This window comes from Hibiscus syriacus, unplaced genomic scaffold (genome assembly GCF_006381635.1).
Source record: "Hibiscus syriacus cultivar Baekdansim isolate YM2019G1 unplaced genomic scaffold, ASM638163v2 tig00110596_pilon, whole genome shotgun sequence".
Classification (NCBI taxonomy): domain Eukaryota; kingdom Viridiplantae; phylum Streptophyta; class Magnoliopsida; order Malvales; family Malvaceae; genus Hibiscus; species Hibiscus syriacus.
This window is the reverse complement of record NW_024062794.1, coordinates 198435-220385: the sequence shown is the minus strand read 5'-3', so window position 1 is coordinate 220385 and position 21951 is coordinate 198435. Positions and strand designations below refer to the sequence as shown.

Genomic DNA, 21951 nt, shown 5'->3' with positions numbered 1-21951 from the left:
ATGAGATTAAAGATTATTGAGTCTCGATTGAAACAACCAGGAGAGAAATTGAATGCACATGAGATTCAATACTGGTTTAGGGCATCCAACGATAGAGATTTGGGAGTTTAGAAGCAGCTTCATACTCTTAAGCATCACAATTTTGGAAATCTTTTTGACAAGCTACACTCAAGACATTCTAACGGCGTGCCAGTTCAAAAGTATTTGCATTATTGATATTTGAAGATGCCTACTCTTTTGTTCTTTTACTGTTTCCAGTTAAAAGTTTGCCATAAAATTACCTAAAAATTCTTTGCATTGTATAAATAAAGAGATGTATTTTCTTGTTCGTTTCCCTTTTGTAAGCATCTTATTTTGAAAAGTTAAAACATAAAGCTTAACTTGAGGTACATGAGATCATTTTTGTATTGTGAAAAGGTTTTGGAAAATGCAGGTATTCTGAAGTTGACAATGGTTTAAACATGTAGGCTTGTGTGGCTACGGGAAGCTAAAACTTTGGAGTTCGTAGAAAATTTCAGCCATTAAAAGATTACCCTAAGAGATTGTTGTTTGTCGAGAAGTTGGTCATGGATACTGGCGGGTTTCAAGAAAGAAAGGAGTCAGGGTCATGTTAAGTAGAGAGATATGGAATTGAGATTGTCAACTGGGGTGAACTGCTCAAACGTTCTGTGCCCAAGATGAAGCCGAGTTCCATCGATATCAAAAGGAGATAGAGTTCCTTCAAAGAAGAAAACACATTGAATTGCATATTTGCATACATTTTAGGCATGAGTAGAATCATGGCATTCATAATCGCATGATGGCTTAAATATCTACAGGTTTCCCAGGGATAGTTGAAGATTGAAGATATGAAAGCATCGAGATGAAGATAACTGGTCTTGAGATTTGGACAAGAATGATGTTTATACGAAAATTGAGTCAAAGCAGATTCAAATATCCAATGGCTCCAGACAAGTTTTCACGATGGAGATGGATTTTCAGAAATTTTATCAAATTCTAAATTTTTTAGTATAATATTTTTCAAATATACATTCATGATGAATAATGTTTGATTTTCAGGTTTGACCTTTGAAGCAAATCTATAAGCCTTCACGAGAGTAGTGAAGCAATTCGTCGTTGAAGATTGAGTCTATACTCTGAATGAATAGGGAGCGGACAAGTTCGTTGAAGATTGAGTCCTATACTCTCTGAATGAATAGGGAGCGGACAAGTTCGTTGAAGATTGAGTCCTATACTCTCTGAAGGAATAGGAGCGGACAAGTTCGTGAAGATTGTCCTATACTCTCTGAAGGAAAGGGGCGGACAAGTTCGTTGAAGATTGAGTCCTATACTCTCTGAAGGAATAGGGAGCGGACAAATTCGTTGAAGATTGAGTCCTATACTCTCTGAAGGAATAGGGAGCGGACAAGTTCGTTGAAGATTGAGTCCTATACTCTCTGAAGGAATAGGGAGCGAACACGTTTATTGAAGATCGAGTCTTATACTCTCTGAAGGAATAGGGAGCGGACCCGTTTGTTGAAGATTATTCGAGTCTTATACTCCCTGAACGAATAGGGAGCAGACACGTTTGTTGAAGATTGTTCAAGTCTTATACTCTCTGAATGAATAGAGAGCAGACACATTTTATGAAGATTGTTCGAGTCTTATACTTCCTGAAGGAATAGGGAACATACTCGTCATTTGAAGATTTTTCAAGTCTCGCTTATCCCGATGTAATATTGAGTGGTTTAATCTTTTGAAGTTCTCATGACCGGACAAATTCGATCATCTTTTGATCTTTGTTCTATTCTCGTTACACGACAATGAGCAAAGAGGGGCAGCTGTAGATGCTCGTTTCTGTCCGGGGCCAAGTCGGAGCAGACCCGAAGCAATGAGAGCCCAGATGAGCCCAAACCGGATGAAGGTCCAGCTCAAGACCAATTGACAACAGTTTGATGCAGAAAAAGAAAGAGATCCAGGTTGGTTTTTAGCAGTTGGAATAATTAGATAGTGGGGAATTAAAAAACTGTAAATGGTCAGTTTTTGGGAGGCATTAACCATCAGAAATCATACAGAGAAGGGGGGATTAACTACTGGAAAAGGGAGACAGAACAAAAAAAAAGAAAAAAGAGAGACAACAAGGGGATTAATTGGGAACAGAGAGACCATTGGGGGAAGAGAAATTTTAATTTGTTTTTGAAAACAATAGAAGAAACAAAAAGAGAACAGTGTGCGTAAAGGAATTCTTTCTCCCCTGTATTCAAGAATCAATTAGTGTAACAGGGATTTTTCCGTTCTTATTCGAAAGCAATGAAAACTAATTTTGAGGTGTTCCTCAGATTCTTTTCGACTCCTAGTAGTGTTAGGTGTGCGTGTGTTTATTTTTGAAGCAAAAGTGAAGAAAACAACAAACGAGAGGAGTTCATCAACAACAGAAAATGAAGGCAATACATCATTTCCATTAAAACCCAACAACAAAGGCAAAATCAAGTGATACACAAAAGAGAAGGCATTTGAAAAGGTTTTGTTTTTGTTTTCATTCTTAAATCTTTCTAGCATTTATTTTGTTTTCTGTTTTTTTCTTCTTCTTCTTTCTTTCGAAACCAAAATAGAAAATAGGGAGAAATTAGAGATTTACCTGGGTTGTGAAGGCAGTTAAAGTCTCGTAAATTCAATTTCATCTTGATTAGGGATTATATCGTCTAATAAAAAGGGTTGATATTAGTTCTATGAAACAAAAAAAAAATTCGAAACAAAATAAAGAAAAGGAGTAAGGAGAGTGATGGGATTCTGTTACCTTGGTTGTTTGAGTCTTGTGGCCAGAGGAGAGGTGACCACCAAGGTCTGGTGGCCATGCGGTGGCGATAATAGGTTTGAATAAGGGCTCTCGACCATGGAAGCGATGAAGAATAGAAGAGGGGAAGAAGGAGATGGGTATAAGCGGCTGATTGTTATTTTAGGTGTATTTAGCTTAGGTTTAAGTTTTAGTTAGGTTTTATATTAATATTTTAGGGTTAATTAGTATTAGCCATTTTAACTTTAGAGTAGTGTTTAGTCAATATTTAGCTTTTATTACACTTTAGTCACATTCAGGATTGCTTTCGAATTCTGCCATTTTGTAGTTGGCCTGATTTCGTAGTTTTCCTAATTTTTGTGTTAGTTGTAATTTTTTTTTGGGTTATTTGTGTTTAAATACTTTATATTTATGCGAATTTTTTATTTAGGTCCCTGTTTTTATTTTTTTTTTTAATTATTTTTTTTGTATGTCGAATTTTACATTTAGTTAAATTCAGTCTTAGTTTTAATATGTATATACACTTTTTAAATTTTTAGTTTAGCATGTTATGTTTTTGTTTTTATATTTGAGTCACATTTGTACATTACATGTTAATATGCATAATTTTTAATTTTTAATCAAAATATATGTATATATTTTTTTGTCATGTTGTATGATATTTTTAATTTTGTTTAATTAATTTTGGCATGACATCCTTTTTTGTACTATTCGCATGGTAACCTCATTTGCATAACTCGACATAATACATAATTGGATTAAGGGTAATACACTTTTAATTTAAAATTATTTTAAGTGGGCAGTCATAACTGATTTGAGGTCCGCTTTTAATAATTTTAAAATAAAAGTGTATCCCGAAAGTGAAACCTAAAAATTGATTCGTCACCTAAAATTTGGGAACGAGAGAAAAAGAAATGTTCGTTTATTTAAATATATCGAGAAAAGGTTGTTATATCTTTAAGATTTGGTCTCGATATTTGTAAATAATCGAACATTCTTTATCTTTCTAAAACGACTTGGTAATTTTAATTTAATTATTTTGAGTATTTTTTAATATTATAAAATTCATTTTTTTGTTGTTTTACGGGATCAAAAATTAGATCAAATTCGAATTTATAAAGTTCATTGCAAAGACGTTAATTAATCGATTATGTACCAATTTAGGGCGTTGTGGGGGTGCTAATCCTTCCCCACACGTAACCGACTCCCGGACTCGGATTTTGGTAACGCATACCTCAATTTGTTGTTTTAATTAAAATTAATTTTTATTTAAAATGACGAAACGTTTTTGGGTGCCCAATCACACCCTAATCAAAGATTGGTGGCGACTCTTCGAACCGTATTTTTTCGATCGTAAAGAAAATCCAAAATTTTTCGAAACGAGAGGTCTTTTAAACCGCATTTGTTTTTTAAATTAAAAATTATTTGAAAGAGGATAGTTAAGAATTCATGTGGTTTTTAAAATCTCATTTTTTCACCTCTAAGGAAAAACCGTTTCGACACTTGGTATTCCTTTGGCTTTATTACGTTTGTAGTGCATGATGTTTGAGATTTTCACACATGTTATCTTTCAGTTTACTTAGTTTGTGATGTTGACCTTAAATCTGTCTTTTTTTGCCTTAGTCCATGTTTAAGATTTTCTTTCGTGCATATACATGTAGGATCAGATTACAGTTAGATTCGAAAGTATACTAAATAGGTGTTTGAACGATTATGATATATGTATACATGTATATATTATTTCTAGCATGGTGTATTTTTTTTTATAAGCATGTTAGCCTCATGTGCACAACTTGACCATACAACATAATTGGATTAAGGGTAGTACCCTTTTAATTTAAATTTGTTTTAAGTGGGCTGTCTTAACTGATTAGAGGTCCGCTTCTAACGATTTTAAATTAAAAGTGTATCCTATTAGTGACACTTAAGAAAGTGATTTATCACTTTAAAATTTGGGAATGGAAGAAAAAGAAATATTCGGCTATTTAAATTTATCGAGAAAATGTTGTTATAACTTTTAAGATCTGATCTCGATATTTGTAAATAATCGAACATTCTTTATCTTTATAAAACGACTCGGTAATTTTAATTTAATTTATTTGAGTGCTTCTAAATGTTTTTTAAATTTACATTTTCGTTTTATGGGATCAAAAATCAAATTAAATTCGAAGTTGTAAAGTTCATTGCAAAGACATTAATTAATCGACTAACTACTGATTTAGGGCGCTGTGGGGGTGCTAATCCTTCCCCACACGTAACCGATTCCCGAACTCGATTTTGGTAACGCATACCTTAACTTGTTGTTTTAATTAAAATTAATTTTTTTATTTAAAATAGCAAATATTTTTGGGTGCCCAATCACACCCTAATCAAATATTGGTGGCGACTCTTCGAACCGTATTTTTTGATCGTAAAGGAAATCCAATATTCACACCTCAATTTTGAAATTACAGCAATAATTTCACAATTTAAGACACGATCCACGATGGGTATTTGAGATTAAGATTAGGGATTTGGGTAATATATTTAGAAATTTAATTTTTTTAAATTTATAGATTTAGGGAGATTTAGACGACGACAAGAAAAATTATTGACAGTGGAAGTTCGACGACGGCTTGGTGGCCGTTCAATGATTATGGAGGCAACCGATGATGGCCAGTAATGGAGTTGGAACGAGGGATTTTAGGATTTCAAAGTTTTTTTTTTAGAATTTTAGAAAATTTTAGGGTTTTTAATTAATAATATTTCCAAGTTTTTTAAATAAAATTTTAAAAATATATAAATATAATACGTAACGCATAACGATTTTTTTAATATCATTTACAAGATAGATACCTAAAAGTACAAAAAAAATATTATACATTTATTTTTAACGAAAAATAATATACCTAAAGTTAATTTTACGTATAATTTAAACATTTAATTTTACGATAATTTTACATTTACTTTTACGATAATTTTACATTTATTTTTACGATAATTTTACGTTAAACCTTGATATTATGATGTTGAAACCTGTTATTTGTATGCGAACGGAATTTCTTTTCCTTATTGTTATCTATTTTATCAATGTATTTGACTAGAAACAAAATAAATTAGAAACTATCGAAAAAATATGTTTCGTAGAAAATGAAAATTGTAATTTATATAAGAGAGGACAAAAATGTAATTTTAGGTTAAAGAAATAGATAATCAGTGAAATTAGCAAAGGTTATCTATTCCCTTCTATCAGCCAAAACAAGTAAAAAGGTTGGAGCATATTGGTAAAAGCCCTGAAATGCATGGGAAAATATGGGCGTAGACAAGGGATAGATGCAGTTTAAGGGTGTTCACGCTTCAGCTTCATCATTACTGCTGTCCACCATAATAACTTGTTTGTCGGTCTTCAGCTTCTTTCTAGTATGTCCGTCTTCTTCAGGGCTTTCTTCTTCCTTCAACTCATTATTATTTGGATGCTCTCTGTGACGATGTCCCTCTTCTTCAGTGCTTTGTTCTTTATTCGACTCGTCGTTATTTGGATGCTCTGCATTACCATACTTTTTTACTTCTTCAAGAATTCTCTCCCCATACTTTTCTGTCTTTAACTTCCCAATAATCTTTTCTAACTGCCAGAAACAACAAACACACACAAAGTTACCAGAATTGGAACATGATGCTTAAAACGAGGTTTGTTCTACCAATTGGTAAGCATAGGATGTATGCAAGAAAAGAGTTGAGAAATTTTCTGACTTGCCTCTTCAATTGATTTTGGTAGATTGGCACTTATGCTGCTGATCTGTTGGCCAGACAACACGGAATGAGGGAATATTCCCTCATCGTGAGATGCGAGTTCCTTCCTCAGCTCATCTAGCTTAGACTCCAAACCCGATGTGACACCATGTTTAATGGATTTCCGCATATCATCCATACCGTTCAATATGCTACCAAGTTCCATCTTAATGATTTTTTTCCCTGCATGCTCAATTGTAAAGATATATAGTATTCAATCAAATGAATAAGATCTACACAAAATGGACAAAAGACCACATGTCCGGGATGGAATATAATGCCTGCTATATTCAAGTGTAAAACTGTAGGCAGAAAATGAACAGCATGCATTCTAGAAGAGATGCACTCAGACCTTGCATGACTAGGTTTGCTGTTGGCCCTACTTTAACATAAGCATTTGTAGCATAAGCTGTATGTTGAAATTCTTCCTTCTGCATGATTGAAAGCAGCAAACAGAAGTAAAAACAGACCAAAATCATAAAATCGCATTTAAAAGCAAAGTCTTGACATTCAGAACCATAGAAGCACCCAAAATTCCCTACATTGAAAACTATCTGACGATGACTATTAATTATGGTGACGATTGGCACGTTTTCTTCCTAATAACAATGTTTATATTTAATATACGTTATTGTCTATTCCTTTTTCGCCCCATATAAGTTGAGCATGAAAATGTCGCTTCATAATTACTAGAAATGCAATAAAAGTGAAGCACACGTGTGTGTGTGTGTGCCCGAGTAGTTCCAATTATAAAGTGCAATATTAATTCTACTTAAGTGATCATTCCTTTAATACCCTCTTGAGAGACCTTTGTGTTTTAGCCATGATAAACTCAAGATACTGAAATAATGACTGCCTAACCTACATTTTACGTCAGTCATTTTGCACACATTTGAAGGTACAGTAGCTTACATTTAAATCATACAGCACATGATTTCCTAATGTAATTCAGCATGCCTCAAGCATTAACTCCGGACAGAAATGAGCAATTTCAGCAGTGAAGTATGTTCGACAAATAACTAATAAAGTTTATATCATGCAGAATTGTAAGTATAAAATTTCAAAAATATCTTAGCCACCAACACACATTACAAAATAAGATCAGTAGCCAACTAGATGCATAATCATGAGTCACACTAGATTCATGGTCCACAAACTAAGTGATTCTTACCAAGACACGGTTTATTATAAGCTGTACTACGAGCTGTTCCATCTCTTCCCTCTTTAGTTCAAAATCTGGTAAATACATATAAAATAATAGATATGTTTATGTGGCTACAATACAATAAATGGGAACTGCCAAGAACTTACTTTAACTTAATGATAATGAATATGAGAGAATAAAAGAAATATGACTTTAATATTTCACATAGAGAAGCAGATTTATGTAGACCACATGTCGAATATGACATTAGAGATAATATTATGGAGAATATACATACCAAACACTACCGACAAAAAGTATAAGTTTCAATGGCAAAGAACATGTTAATACAATATTCTTAGCTTCATGAATTTTGAGGGTACTCTTGGGAGGCATAAATGCTTCTATGAATAACCAAATCGCAAATCATGCTCTGAGTTTTTCTTAACCGTGTAATACATGATATATGTCTCTTAAGATTGCCATTATTTCCATGCACCAAGAGAGAGCAATACATGCCCACCACTCTCTAGAGGTTATAATTTTAAGCAGTGCCAATGTTTTCATGCACCGATAGAGGGGAATACATTACCTACCACCCTCTAATGGTTATAATTTCATGCTTATATTTTACCCCATTGAATGTTATGCTCTCCTCACACACATACAAAACTCATCCTTTTGCTTCTCTTATACCTTACAATATAGAAAGCAACAAGTTTAACGCATGGCAGAAATTATAAATAGAAATGCAACTATGCAAGTATATATTGGCATCTAATGGCATATAGATTTACCCTAACCACGCTTATTGGATGTAGTACAAGAAAAGATGGATTAACCTAGTTGCCTTTGCTTATTTTTCAATCTGTCCACCAACTGCAACATTGTCATTCTTTGATCTACATCTTGCATAGCTTGCAGCAGAGAAATCACAAGTTTTGCATGACCTGCAAAGAATGATCATATGAAGCAAAATACTATTTATTAATCCATGCCAAATAAATAATACAACAAATATTTTACAATTTAAATGAGTTCAATATATGTAAAACTTTCGGTTTTCTCTAAAAAAAATTGAAAAATGGAACAAGAGTAAAAACACGATCTCCCTTATGTCTAGAATTTTAAATTGTTAATCACTTGTTCTCACCTTGAATAAACTGTTCCTTCTTCGACCTCTCTACTTCTACCCCTATTAAAGTTCTAGTGATGACAGTGATGGAAGGGTATAAAAAGTATAAAAACTGGTTCCAGTGTGCAAGCTTTAACATGGACTCATGAGACTATTTATGACTGATAATCAACATGCAACCTTGAGCATTTATCATGTAGTTATCTTGCATAAAAATACGAGTATATATATATTTTATCACATACAACATGTTGTTCTGACATATTGTAAAACACAATTTGCAAACGTTTGGAAGTATCCAAAATGTATTTGGTGTAATTGCAAATAAAACCCTAGGTGAGATTTCCCCGGTTCTTTTTTCAGTTCTCCCTATTCTTTGTCTATTTCTTTTTTTTCTAAGAAACCCTAATATCTACAATATAAGAGAAGGGAGGAAGGGGGAAACATGGAGGAAAGAGAAAAATCCAAGTACCTAGAGGTAAATCAAATGATAATTGACATCTGTAAAGAGAATGTGTTTCATTTCCTTTAATTTTTCTCAAATGAAAAGTCTGACTTCCATTTTAAACTACATCACCATGTAGCTGGCTAATTAGGGAATTAAAAAAATAAGATCAGTAGCCAACTCCTGGACCCGAAAAGTCTAGGAAATCAACAATCTGTTCAAGAAACTAAAATGAAGACAATCCTCTTATATAACAAAACTAAATAAGAAAAAAAAACTTAACTGGACTTCATTGAAAAGTCTACAGACATATATTATTGGAGAATAATGGATGTTGAGATATTTTTCTTCCATAAAATATATTTGCTTTTCACCCCGAAATAATACAGGCAAGACACAAAATTTTGACTAGTTGTGTAGGGAATACAAAAATCTCACGCCACAGAAAAGTTTAGCCACAAAATGTAATTAAAGGAAGAGGATAAAACCAAAACGAGATGGCTGAGCTAGAACAGCAGAAAGTGACTTGTAAATAATTGAGTTGAAAAGAAAGGTGAAGAGAACATTACTTAAAATATAAATTTTAAATACAAAAAAAGTAACTTGGATAAATACAAGTCAAATAAACATACCCGAAGCATCCACTTCCCTAATCTCACTTGAGAATGCACAGTTGTCACACATCCCTAACACAATATGGAATTATCATTATATTGACTAAAATTGGGATAAAAATAATACAAAGTAAACGCATAATACCATTGCACTCTTGTAATGGCTCAGCAAAATGCCGGAAAAAGGCACTTCGGCGACATTGTCTTTTAGACTACAATAAGAAGAAAAATGTTACACTTAACAGCTCTCTTGAAATAAAGGATCTTTCGCATGCAGACTAACAGTAACACAATCAAATTGAAATGCAAAAAGTACCAATCCTTAAACAAAAACTGTGGAACACCTAATGGCACTGAAACTAACAGCCGGAGAAATCAATGATAGAAATAAAACATTGATTCTTCTAAACCCTAAAAGCATAAGCATTTGTAGGAGTTACCAAACCCATTTTGAGTGAAAGAAATTGTTATATTGGTATCTTTTCCATCTTAAACCAGGTCTTCCCTCTTCTAACCCAGTGTTGTCAAGGGCAGTAGGCACACTCAAAGCACTAAGATCTCTATATAGCACGAGGCTTTAGAAAACCTCTCACCCGAGAAAAATAAGACACATGTATATAAATAAAGATCTGCAATTTTTATATATATAATGTGTAAATAATAATAAATAATAACAAGGATGGTAAATTTTAATATAGTTCATTCTATAAATTCAAGTTTTAATGGTTGCAAGTGTTGGTTTTCTGTTCTGTTATGTTCTTTTGCGTTGTTTTTCTTCCTTTTGCTTGAGGTGTATTTTAGAAATCGGGTTATTGTCTTTGGGACTTTTTGGTTGACGATGGTAGATTTTTAGGTGATATGGTTTTTGTAATGGTGTATATTCCCGTATGAGGGTATTCGGTGTTTTCACATGTACTGGGTGTTTTATTTAATAAATTATGGGGCACTCTTTTCTTCCTTCCAATGTTCTTCAACATACTTCTTAGTATGTGGAAGAATACGAAGGGAGTTTTTAATGAGACCTCCAACTTTTATAAAAAAAAAATCAAGTTATTGCTAAAGTCTAATAACAATTCATTCATTAATTTATTACGAAATAAAACACAGGTAATTAAGCCAGCTGTTGCAGTAAAATTAAGGATATTCCATTGTATTTACTTGGCACAGTCATCTATTTATTATTTCATTTACAAATCAGTATAGGATCCAACAAATTTGAATTTCCACCTTCTCCAAGTGTTTAATTACAGTTTTCAAACATGCAAGGCGGCTAACACTGTAAGTTATGTGATAATTCTTTAGGATAAAGATTAGGTTTTATCTTCAAAATATTAGTGTTTTAGTCTAACACTAATTCTAGCCTACTTTGTAGATAAGGATAAAGCTAAAATAGTTTAGTTTTGCTAGAACTCTTGTAAATAACTCTTATATAAAGCTTTGTAATCAGACCTATTCGAATCAGAAAATGGTGAATAAAATTATAAAACTTACTTCATTTTCACCGATCATCTACTTTCTACAAACACAAACTTTCATGCCAGAGACAGATTTTTTTTTTATAAAAAGGAAGGCCTCATTAAAAACCCCCCTCATATCCGTCAGGCAACAAAGACTCAACGGACATTGGAAGGAGGAAAAGAGTGCCTTAGAAGTTTTATTGCATAAATACCAAGTACAATAAGAACACATTACCACCAAAAACCTTTGGCAGCCCACTCAATATTGTGCTAAAAAGCACTACCTACACGCATATGATTTTTCCCTACACAAAAACTGACTCCAAAATTACACAACCAGATGCAAACAAATACAATGACCAAAGTTGCCAGTTAATCCCAATACAGCAAAAACAACAGCACAAGTAAAACCCCTCCAATTAACCAATCCCAAGTTTGGCAAATTCATCCGCTTCCCAATTAACTGCTCTCATCACATGATGGAGACAGACAGAAAAGAAAAAATAATAATGAAACGAATGACAAGACAAAGTTTAAATAACAGATAGAACAGACTTTTTTTTAAAACCTATAACAAAGAACTTCTCTGTTTTTTTTATTTTATAAAAATTGGAGGTCTCATTAAAAACTCCATTCGTATTCGTCCACATACTAACAAGTATGTTAACGAACATTGGAATGAAGAAAAGAGTACCTCATATTTCATTAAATAAATAAAACACCCAGTACATTTGAAAACACGGAATACCCTCATGCAGGGATAGAACAGACTGTTTTTTAAACCTATAACAGAACAACTTCTCTGTTTTTAAACAATAAAAATATGTTTTAGAAGAGGGAAAAAAGAATTAAAAGAAAAAAAAGAGATGTTTGGTTGTAAGTTATAACCTAAACAAATCAGTAGCAGAGTTTATAATAATGAAATCAGTAGCACGGTTTATAATAATGAAAATCAAGACTAAAAATGGCATTTTAACTTTCAAAATCACCCGGGGGGGAGGTGATAGGAAATTGCTAAGCTAACTGAAGATAGCTTTTCTAACATCTTAGACTGGAGCAAAAGACACTCGCCTGGAAAGCTATGAAGCACTTTTTTTCCTTTTATTCTTTGACATCATTGTTCTATGCTCTATAAAGCATAAGGATTTGTAGGATTCATTGAACCCACTTGTGAGAGAAAAAATTGCCACATGGGTGCTTCTTTATCTTAAACATGGTATTCCTTCCATTTTACCCATTAATTCCACCAAAATTAATGAGTAAGCAACAAATAAGGTACAAAGTGCAAAACAGATCTATTATGTATGATTATTAAACTCATTCTTCCAAACTCCCTAATGTGTAAACAGCAAGCATCCCTATTGACCCACTTCAGAACATATGTATACATACATGACAGATCCAAAACAGATGATTATACCTGACAATATCGAACTATGTCATAAAGGTTCTGCAATCCAGAGTTTTCATGGAAGACCATAGCACTCTGTTCAAATAAAGACCACAATCAATACAATGTCTAGAGCAAACATGACAATTAAAAAAAAAAAACATTACCTGTCTAGGAACATCAGCAGGCCTAAAAAAGAGCAAACACTCAGACAGGAGTCCATCTCTACCAGCTCGGCCACTTTCCTATAGCAAATTATGTTAGAAAGAAAAAAGAGAGAATTTATGAAGGAAAAAGTTCACAGAGGAAAGGCCAAAAACCTGGTAATATGTTTCCATTGATTTACTCAGGCTATGATGGATTACAAACCTAACTACAAGCAGTAAAGTATCAAATAGTAAACAAGTGTTAGATATAAAAGAAGCAGGTATAAATTATACTTAATAGCATACACCTATTAGGAAGCTTGTTGGCTAGACATTAGAAAAGAAGGGAAAATAAAGAGAGGAATGACAACAAATGCTTTTCTAAGTTCCTACTAGTTTTATCTTTCAAAATATATGGTTATCAGCTTTGTCTATAAAATATGGAGACTGCCAAGATATATTGCTAAGGATGTTTCAGTAAGAGGGATTTCCAGAAAAAGGATAAAACAACATTGAGTCCCTAAACTTGGCAACTTTTCCTAACGTGGCCCCTGAACTCTTTTGGCCCACATTAGTCCTTGAACTTGGAAGCTTTTCCCAAATTGATCAATGAACTTCTTTTTGGTCCACATTAGTGCCAAAAATTTACAACTTCTCCCAACTTGGTCACTAAACTTGGATACTGTTAAGGATTAAAGGGGAATCCAAGTTTAAGGACCAAATTGGGAAAAGTTGCCAAGTTTCGAGACTAATGTGGACCAAAAAGAAAGTTCAATGACCAAGTTGGGAAGAGTTGTCAAAATTCAGGGACCAAATGTTGTTTTAACCCTTCAGAAAACTGTAATGGTAATTGCCATATTCAATTAAGAAATACACGTAAAAACTGAAAAAGCTAACTTCTGCAAGTTACGTGACCATATCAATGCACATCAGGATGCCTAATACACCTTTCTTTCTCCAGTAAGTACCATTAATCATACTTACCATCAGGTTTGTTGATTCCCATTCCAAATGCAACCTAGCATAGAAGTGAAGATATAATAACTGAAAACTGAGAATCAAAAAGATATCTGGAAAAATGTGGATGATACACTTACTGTACCAACAATGACCTGCAATTTGTTTTTGCTCCATCTACATCATGAAACACATGTAAGAGGCTGATAAAAATGAAAATATGTGGGTTCAAAAATTTAACTTATCTAGGATTTTATTTTATATTTTATGGGTTTGATTATAATCTTTACATTGTTTAGGATAATTAAGAGTCTTTAGCTTATTTTACATCCATAGAATTTTACTTCTACAGAGCAAGCATTAAGGTAAAACCGTTATTTTAGGTTTAAATATAAGTACCTAAATTCAATCAGTTTGGAGCATGCTAGGTTTATGTTATTGATATTTTCTGCATTATAACTGGAGGGAGAGAATGATGGATGTTCATCTTCCTCTATGGCAAAAGGTGAAGAATACTCTTCCGTTTCAGGAGCTACAGATTTGATGACTGAAATAATAATTTTAATTAAAATTTAATTAAACCTAGATAAAGTTATTAAAATTTAATTTCAAGGAGTATGAGGGATGTTCATCTCCCTCTATGGTAAAAGGTGAAGAATACCTGCCTGTTTCAGGAGCTACACATTTGATGACTGAGATAACAATTTTAATTAAAATTTAATAATAACTAAATAAAGTTATAAAAATTAATTTCAAGGGCTTTGAGCACTTTAGTTTTAGAAACAATGTGTCATCTTATGATCATTGATAGTGTATAAAGTTATTAACAATTTTATTTTATGTTTTACGGGTTTGATTACTATCTTTACATTGTTTAGGCTAATTAAGATTCTTTAGCTTATTTTACATCCATTAGAATTTTACTTCTATAGAACAAGCTTTAAGGTATAACCGGTATTTTAGGTTTAAATATAAGTACCTAAATTCAATCAGTTTGGAGCATGCTTGGTTTATGTTATTGATATTTTCTGCAATATAACTGGAGGGAGAGAATGATGAATGTTCATCTTCCTCTGTGGCAAAAGGTGAAGAATACTCTTCCGTTTCAGGAGCTACGGATTTGATGACTGAAATAATAATTTTAATTAAAATTTAATTAAACCTAGATACAGTTATTAAAATTTAATTTTAAGGAGTACGAGGGATGTTCATCTCCCTCTATGGTAAAAGGTGAAGAATACTTGGCTGTTTCAGGAGCTACACATTTGATGACTGAAATAACAAATTTAATTAAAATTTAATAATAACTAAATAAAGTTATTAAAAATTAATTTTAAGGGCTTGAGCACTTTAGTTTTAGAAACAATGTGTCATCTTATGATCATTGATAGTGTATAACACTTACTCACCCTGTGCATCAAATATAAACCAGTATAGTTGTCACAAATGTGGCACGTCCTTTAATATAATATATACATATTTTATAATTTATACTGGAGTGATTAATCACTTCCGTGTATGAGGTGCAAATCTAGCAAGAAACTGTTTACTCTGAGCAAGAATTAGAAGTTAGAACAGTTGAGCTCACCGCATGTGAACTTTCTCACGAGCAGTTACATCCATGTCAGCATGGTAATAATCAGCTGATATTCCCCTCTCACGTAACTCACTTGCAACCTACAGTTCTTGACAGAGTGAAATGAATATATAGTACATGCCTATGCACTCATTGTAAATCTAGAAACTAGATACTGATATCTTATAAGTTAGACTTAATAACATGACAACCAACAGATATTTATTGTTTTAATTCATGATACAGCTAGAGCATTTGAACATAGTACAGTGGTTATAAAAACAAGAATTAGAATGGACATTTAAGATGTTTGAGGATGCAGAATGACAAGGCAAATAACATACTAACAGGTACTAAATGATTGTGGAGATTGTAGCATAGAAGGAAATAAGTTGAGTAGTATATGATGGCATGATGCCAAGAGCATTTATAACCACATAAAGGTTAGTGTTTCTATACATCTCTCTATAATGTTAACTTGGAACTGAACTAAGCACAACTTTCTTGCCGGCGAACAACCTACAACTAGGATGCCCCTAGAATGAGGAAAATAATGGCAAACAGTAAAAGAAATGAAATGTTATTTTATGTGTTTGAGGTTGTGTGAGGCAACTCAAGTGTGAAAAAAACTCATACCTGCTCACATTCTTTTCTGGAAAAGCAATAAACTATGCCAGATTCCTTATTTGGATAGGATTCTTTTATATATTTAGCTATTTCATCAATAACCATCTTTCCAACAGATGACTTCTCTCGGACCTGCAATTTAAGAAAAATCTTTTATCTAATAACAAAGTTCAGATAGGAACTCTTAACAATGAAATGGAAATTACTAATAATTGTACAAGTTACCATATAAAATAGATTTGGCCGGTTGACGGTGCTGACAAACTTTACGCATTTTGGAATATGCAGCATCCCAATCAGATCATTCTGGACTTTCATTGTAGCAGTTGCCTGTAAAATATATTTAAAAAGTAAGATCATATATTTAGCCGAAAAATTGCAGCTAAGAAAACAGCAAATATAAAAAGCATGCAAATGTTAAGGGACAAAGAACCACATACGGTTAAAGCTACAACAGGTACATTTGGAAACTGAGTTTTGAGTATACCAAGATTTTTGTAATCAGGGCGAAAATCATGACCCCATTGACTACAGCAATGAGCCTCCTGTGAAATAACCAACATAAAAGTACATAAGGTGATGCAAAATATAAATTTAATGATCGAAGTCACCAAAACAAAATAATAATAACAATGATACATACATACATACAAAAATACATGTTATTATAAATAGTTTAGCCTGAGGTTTAGTAAAATTAAAGTTGTTTGATGCATGCCACTTTCTATCAAATTATGCTTACAATGTACAACCAACAGTCCTACAAGTTTTGAAAGAACTTGTACAATTTATATGTATCGAACCTAGACTGTCTAATAGAATTAAATATACAAACTAACAAAAGTATAGTACAATGTTCATATTGGTTCATAACCTCAGCTACTTCCTATTCTCATAAAGATAGGTTCAAATCCAGAAGAAACTAGTTAAGTGCCAATTTCAGTATATTATATAGCCCTCACAGCTCTAATAATCCAATAGTTATATTTAAATTCATAACAATATCAGTAAAAAGGAATCATGCATGCTTAAAATATAAGAAATGTTAAGAAAGAATAAGAAATCAAAATAAGCAAACGAATAAAAGAACAAAGATATATACATCAAAACGGAGACAAAAGAAGAAATAGAGAAAAGTAAGACTGACATCAATGGAAATTAGAGAGAGACGACCAGCATGATGGCATTTTTCAAGTTTGGACATAAATCTCTTGCTTTTGGATACTTTTTCAGGTGTGACATATAATAATTTTAAGTCTTCTTCACCTTTCTCCAGGGCCTTGTATATGGACTTCTCATCTTCCTTACTTGTGGTCGATGTGAGCATATTTGCTGGAATGCCAGAGGCAACCAAACCCATTACCTGAATTGTTGTTAATACTTAGCAAGCATTTGAAGGGAGGAAAAAACAAATAAGCGGTATCTGATATTCAAAACTAATTAAAGAAGGAAAAAAGAAAATACCTGATCTTGTATTAAAGAGAGCAAAGGACTGACTACAATAGCAATTCCTGGACGAAGGATAGCAGGAAGCTGGTAGCAAAAGCTCTTGCCACCACCTGCAGCCATTATCACCAGAACATCTCTTCCACTCATCACTGCATTTATGATCTGCAAAACCATTACATTAAGTACAATCCCATCTTTACTTTCAGGAAAACGACATCATATCCCAGAAGAAAAGAACAAAAAAAGGTTACCAAACATAATGGAATTAAGCAACCTACCTCTCGCTGATTTGGGCGATATGAAGATATGCCGAAAACATTTAACCTAATATCATCGGCTTGAGAATCCCATTCAAATGGCCCTGACCAATCTTCTTGCATGGTGGTCGTTGCCGAGACATCCTTGACATTTATAGGGCATGTTCCCAGCAAATCTTGCAGTTCCGATCGCCTCTCGTACAATTTCTCTTGCCTCGCCAATAACTCCCGGATTTCGTCTGGGGCAATATTGAAATTACTCAATTAAGCAACACGCTCATCCATAATGCCACAAACAAAGACATGAATAATTGCTTTCACGCTAATTGATTAATCATCACCTTCAACATCATGAATCTCAATCTCAATGTTTTGCAGCTCCTCTGCTATTACCTCTGAATCCATTTTTTGCTCCAGAAATAAATAATAAAAATAAATAAACTTGGCAAGGGCCTTTAGCTTTCCCCGTCCCCCTTCAACAGGTGGTGCTCGTTTGGGGTCTATATCACTAGAAACAGGGTCTTTAGATGGAGACACTAGAAACTAGTTCCCAATGCCTTTTTAATTTATATGTTTGCATGTAAGGCAGACTAGCAAGAAGGAAAAAGGAGCACTTCGCACTTCTAGCATCAAACTTCAATTAACATAAATTAGGTCAGATTATCCCCAAATCTGGAGATTTCCGTAACAGAAACGAAAGAAAAAGCATTCCACTAAGATATAGTTGCAAAATGACGTAGGTAAAAACACAAACAGAAGGTGGGCAACTTATACCCTTCGATAACGAAACTGCATTCAGATTTATAAAAATATACCTCGTCAATCGATTGATAGGAAAGTACAAAGAAAATAGAAGCAACGAGCGAAGGAGCAGTGCACAAATCTTTACCGCAATAAAAATAGAAGAAAATTTTCACGAATTACAATTTTAGACAGTTAAAATTGGGATGGCAAAACTAGAGCTTCAATTCTGAATATAAACGAGTCTTCTTAAATTGGAAAGGCTTAAACCTATTTCAACCTACGGTCGGCCAACAAATAATACCAATTAAATTAAAATTCAATTTTTAAACAATTTTAAGATCAATTACCTATTATTATTCATAAATAAAAATTATCAATTTAGTCATTAATGAAACATTTTAATATCAATCAAATTACTAATAACTAAATCAATTTTGATTACTAATAGAAACAATGACGCATCTCATTTTTAATTAATATAATAATAATTTTAATGATTCATATTTACATTTTCAGTGGATTTAGTCATAATTTTATATAATTTGAAGCTATCAAACACATTATCGTCATATTCATGGTTGATATCATATTTCATATTATCAGTATTTATTAGTAGTTTTCTTAAAATAATCTCACCACTACATGTTATTTTTCTGTTTTCCTTCACTTGCTTGTTCGTAAATCCATGGCTTGATCCAATATCAAAGAACATCTACTTTGTCACGGTTAGTCCATATATTTTTAAAAAATTATTTAAAACTTTTGTTGTTCATGTTTTTTTTTTTTTGCTCATTTAAATCAAATAAAAACAATACATTCTAATTTGATAGGGAAGATGAAAGAAGATATGAATTACTTTAAAATATATTTTATTAGAGTTTAATTTTCTTTCATCTCAATTTTTAACTCTGCTAAACAATGAATGAAAAAAAATACATATTCTTTTAAAATTTTCGTCATTCCTACGCTACACTAGTGAAAAAAATTCATTATTTTATTGTTTTAATTTTCTTTTTAATCCATCAAATAAATAATTAGTGTTTGTTTTTAGTACAAAGTACACAAATGATCTCGGTTTTAGGATACTATTTTGTAGGGAGTTTTCAATTATTAAAATTTTAAAATAATCATCCAATTATTCATTATGTTTTAAATTCGTCATTTTCTATTAAAAAAATAACGGTAGTCTAAGTTGGATGTTAACATATTGACTGAGACGTGATAGTCGTTTGGGATTATGAGATCTTTTTTTATCATATCTTGGTCAGTAGGTTAACGTCTAATCCAGATTGTTAATTTTTTAATAGAAAATAACAAATTTGAAACATAATGAATAATTGGGTGACTATAACTTTTAATAGTCGATAGATTCAACAAAGTGGCTATCTATAATCGGGAGACTATTTTATAATTTTTAATAATTGAGGGACTCAATAAAGTAATATCCTATAATCGGGGCCATTTGTATACTTCATGATTGTTTTTAATATTTTATATTGTTATTTTGAATATGACACTTTGAACTTATCCCTTTATCAATAAAGTAATATCTTATAGTTGGGACCATTTGTATCAATAATCAGTTAGTCTAGTGGGATGATGCACTATGTCCATTAAGCAAGGTCATAGGCTCAACTCTTGACGTTTGCGAATGGAGCAAACTGGGTTGGGAGGGTCGTTCCCGCCTCTGTAGTACCCGAACAAGATTAATCGGTCAATAGATCAGATATCATGGATTAATTCAGAAATAAATAAATGTCATATGAAGTTACTCAAAAATAAATTATTAACCTAATATATAAATTAAAAATTTTGACTTATCTCGTCCTTTGGAATTTTTTAGATAAAGTTACTTTGAAAAATATTTTTTGGTCTAATTATATTGATAAATATAGTGTTGTTATAGTAAATATTATAGATATGTCTTAGGATGCGTTTGGTTCTTGGAATCTTATATTACCAAGAAGAATATTTTTTCCGGAATTGTATTACCACGTTTGGTTTATGAAATCTTACATTATCGGGAATATTCTTTTTCCAATAGTATAATTTTTTGGTTAAAATGGTGGGAATGTCATTACCTCTAAATTTTTAGGTGGCGTTTGGTTCGTTGAAATGTTTCTTAGGGAATTGGAACTTGTGAAGGAATTAGAATCTAAATCTGAAACTTGTTTGGTTGGTAGGAAATTGAATTGGAATCCAATTTAATATTCTGTTTGGTTCGCAGACATGTCAGATTAATTTGATTTCAGTAATGTAAAATGACAGAATTGTTCTTATTGTTTTTTTTTTTTGCTTAATTTTAGTTTGTTTTATAACTTACATTAGGAATATATTATAAAAAATTAAAAAATATGAAATTTTCATTTTATTGATTGATTATTCATTTCAATAAATTATTAAAATCATATTGTCGAAACGATTTTTTCTTAAAGGTGAGAAAAAAAATGAGATTTTGAAAACCACATTAATTCTTAATTGTCTCTTTTTATTTTAAAAACATATGCGATTTAAAAGACCTCTCATTTCGAAAAAATTTGAATTTCCTTTACGATCGAAAAATACGGTTTGAAGAGTCGCCACCGATCTTTGATTAGGGTGTGATTGGGCACCCAAAAATGCTTTGTCATTTTAAATAAAAATTAATTTTAATTAAAATAACAAATTGAGGTCTGCGTTACCAAAATTCGAGTTCGGGAGTCGGTTACGTGTGGGGAAGGATTAGCACCCCCACAACGCCCTAAATCGGTACTTAGTCGATTAATTAACGTCTTTGCAATGAACTTTACAAATTCGAATTTATTTTGATTTTTGATCCCATAAAATAAAAATGTAAATTTAAAACATTCAAAAACACTCAAACAAATTAAATTAAAATTACCAAGTCATTTTAGAAAGATAAAGAATGTTCGATTATTTACAAATATCGAGACCAGATCTTAAAGATATAACAACTTTTTCTCGATATATTTAAATAAACGAACATTTCTTTTTATCTCGTTCCCAAATTTTAGGTGACGAATCAATTTTTTTGTTTCACTTTCGGGATACATGTAACATCCGCAATACCGGGTTAGTGACCAAATTGTAAAGTTTCAGAATTTGGTGACTAAAGTAGAAGAATGAAAGAATTCAATGATTATTTGAATATATATTGAAGGTTATTTAGTAATTATTAAAGGAAATTAAGGGTATTATGGTCATTTGACCAGAAAGATTTTTATAATTTTTTTTAGGTAATATAAACGTGGGAAATTTGAGAAGCATCCAGAGTTCTCTGCTCCTTTCTTCTTATTCTTACGTGGGAGAGCAAGGCAAAGGTAAGTTTAATTTCAGTTGGTTAATTCTTAAGTTTTAAGCTTAGTTTTGATTCTTTGGGTATTAAATAAGCTTAAGGAAAGCTTATATGGGATTTAAACAATAAGATAAAGGAATTATGAAGGAATTTGCAATATGAGTTTTAAGATGA

The 21951-nt window shown here is 32.2% G+C and overlaps 1 protein-coding gene across 3 annotated transcripts; it reads right to left on the bottom strand.

The window, feature by feature from the left end:
- Positions 1-5994: 5994 nt before the first annotated feature.
- Positions 5995-18449, bottom strand: LOC120133805 (ATP-dependent DNA helicase Q-like 2). 3 transcript variants are annotated; one of them, XM_039150324.1, is made up of 21 exons: positions 18080-18449; positions 17760-17977; positions 17497-17643; positions 17180-17395; positions 16473-16577; positions 16258-16362; positions 16042-16164; positions 15418-15506; positions 13970-14006; positions 13857-13890; positions 13047-13099; positions 12894-12971; positions 12757-12822; positions 10025-10091; positions 9898-9951; positions 8528-8635; positions 7713-7777; positions 6894-6972; positions 6507-6724; positions 6240-6378; positions 5995-6182 (listed from the first exon to the last, which is right to left on the bottom strand). In XM_039150324.1, the coding sequence occupies exons 1-21, from the start codon at positions 18141-18143 to the stop codon at positions 6103-6105; spliced, it is 2145 nt and encodes a 714-aa protein (XP_039006255.1). In that variant the 5' UTR covers positions 18144-18449; the 3' UTR covers positions 5995-6102. The 3 variants fall into 3 exon arrangements, with proteins under 3 accessions (XP_039006255.1, XP_039006253.1, XP_039006254.1); XM_039150322.1 differs by having other exon boundaries at positions 5996-6230; positions 6294-6378; positions 18080-18441; XM_039150323.1 differs by lacking the exon at positions 18080-18449 and having other exon boundaries at positions 5996-6230; positions 6294-6378; positions 17497-17630; positions 17760-17897.
- Between the last annotated feature and the right edge of the window lie 3502 nt (positions 18450-21951).

Bases quoted from the DNA above. Each gene is read 5' to 3' on its own strand.
- LOC120133805 (XM_039150324.1), bottom strand. From the start codon at position 18,143: ATGGATTCAGAGGTAATAGCAGAGGAGCTGCAAAACATTGAGATTGAG. The intron at 12,972-13,046 runs GTTTTTGGCCTT...AATTTGCTATAG, and splicing joins CAATGGAAACATATTACCAG to GAAAGTGGCCGAGCTGGTAG. The intron at 7,778-8,527 runs GTTAATCCATCT...TGTATTTACCAG, and splicing joins AAATAAGCAAAGGCAACTAG to ATTTTGAACTAAAGAGGGAA.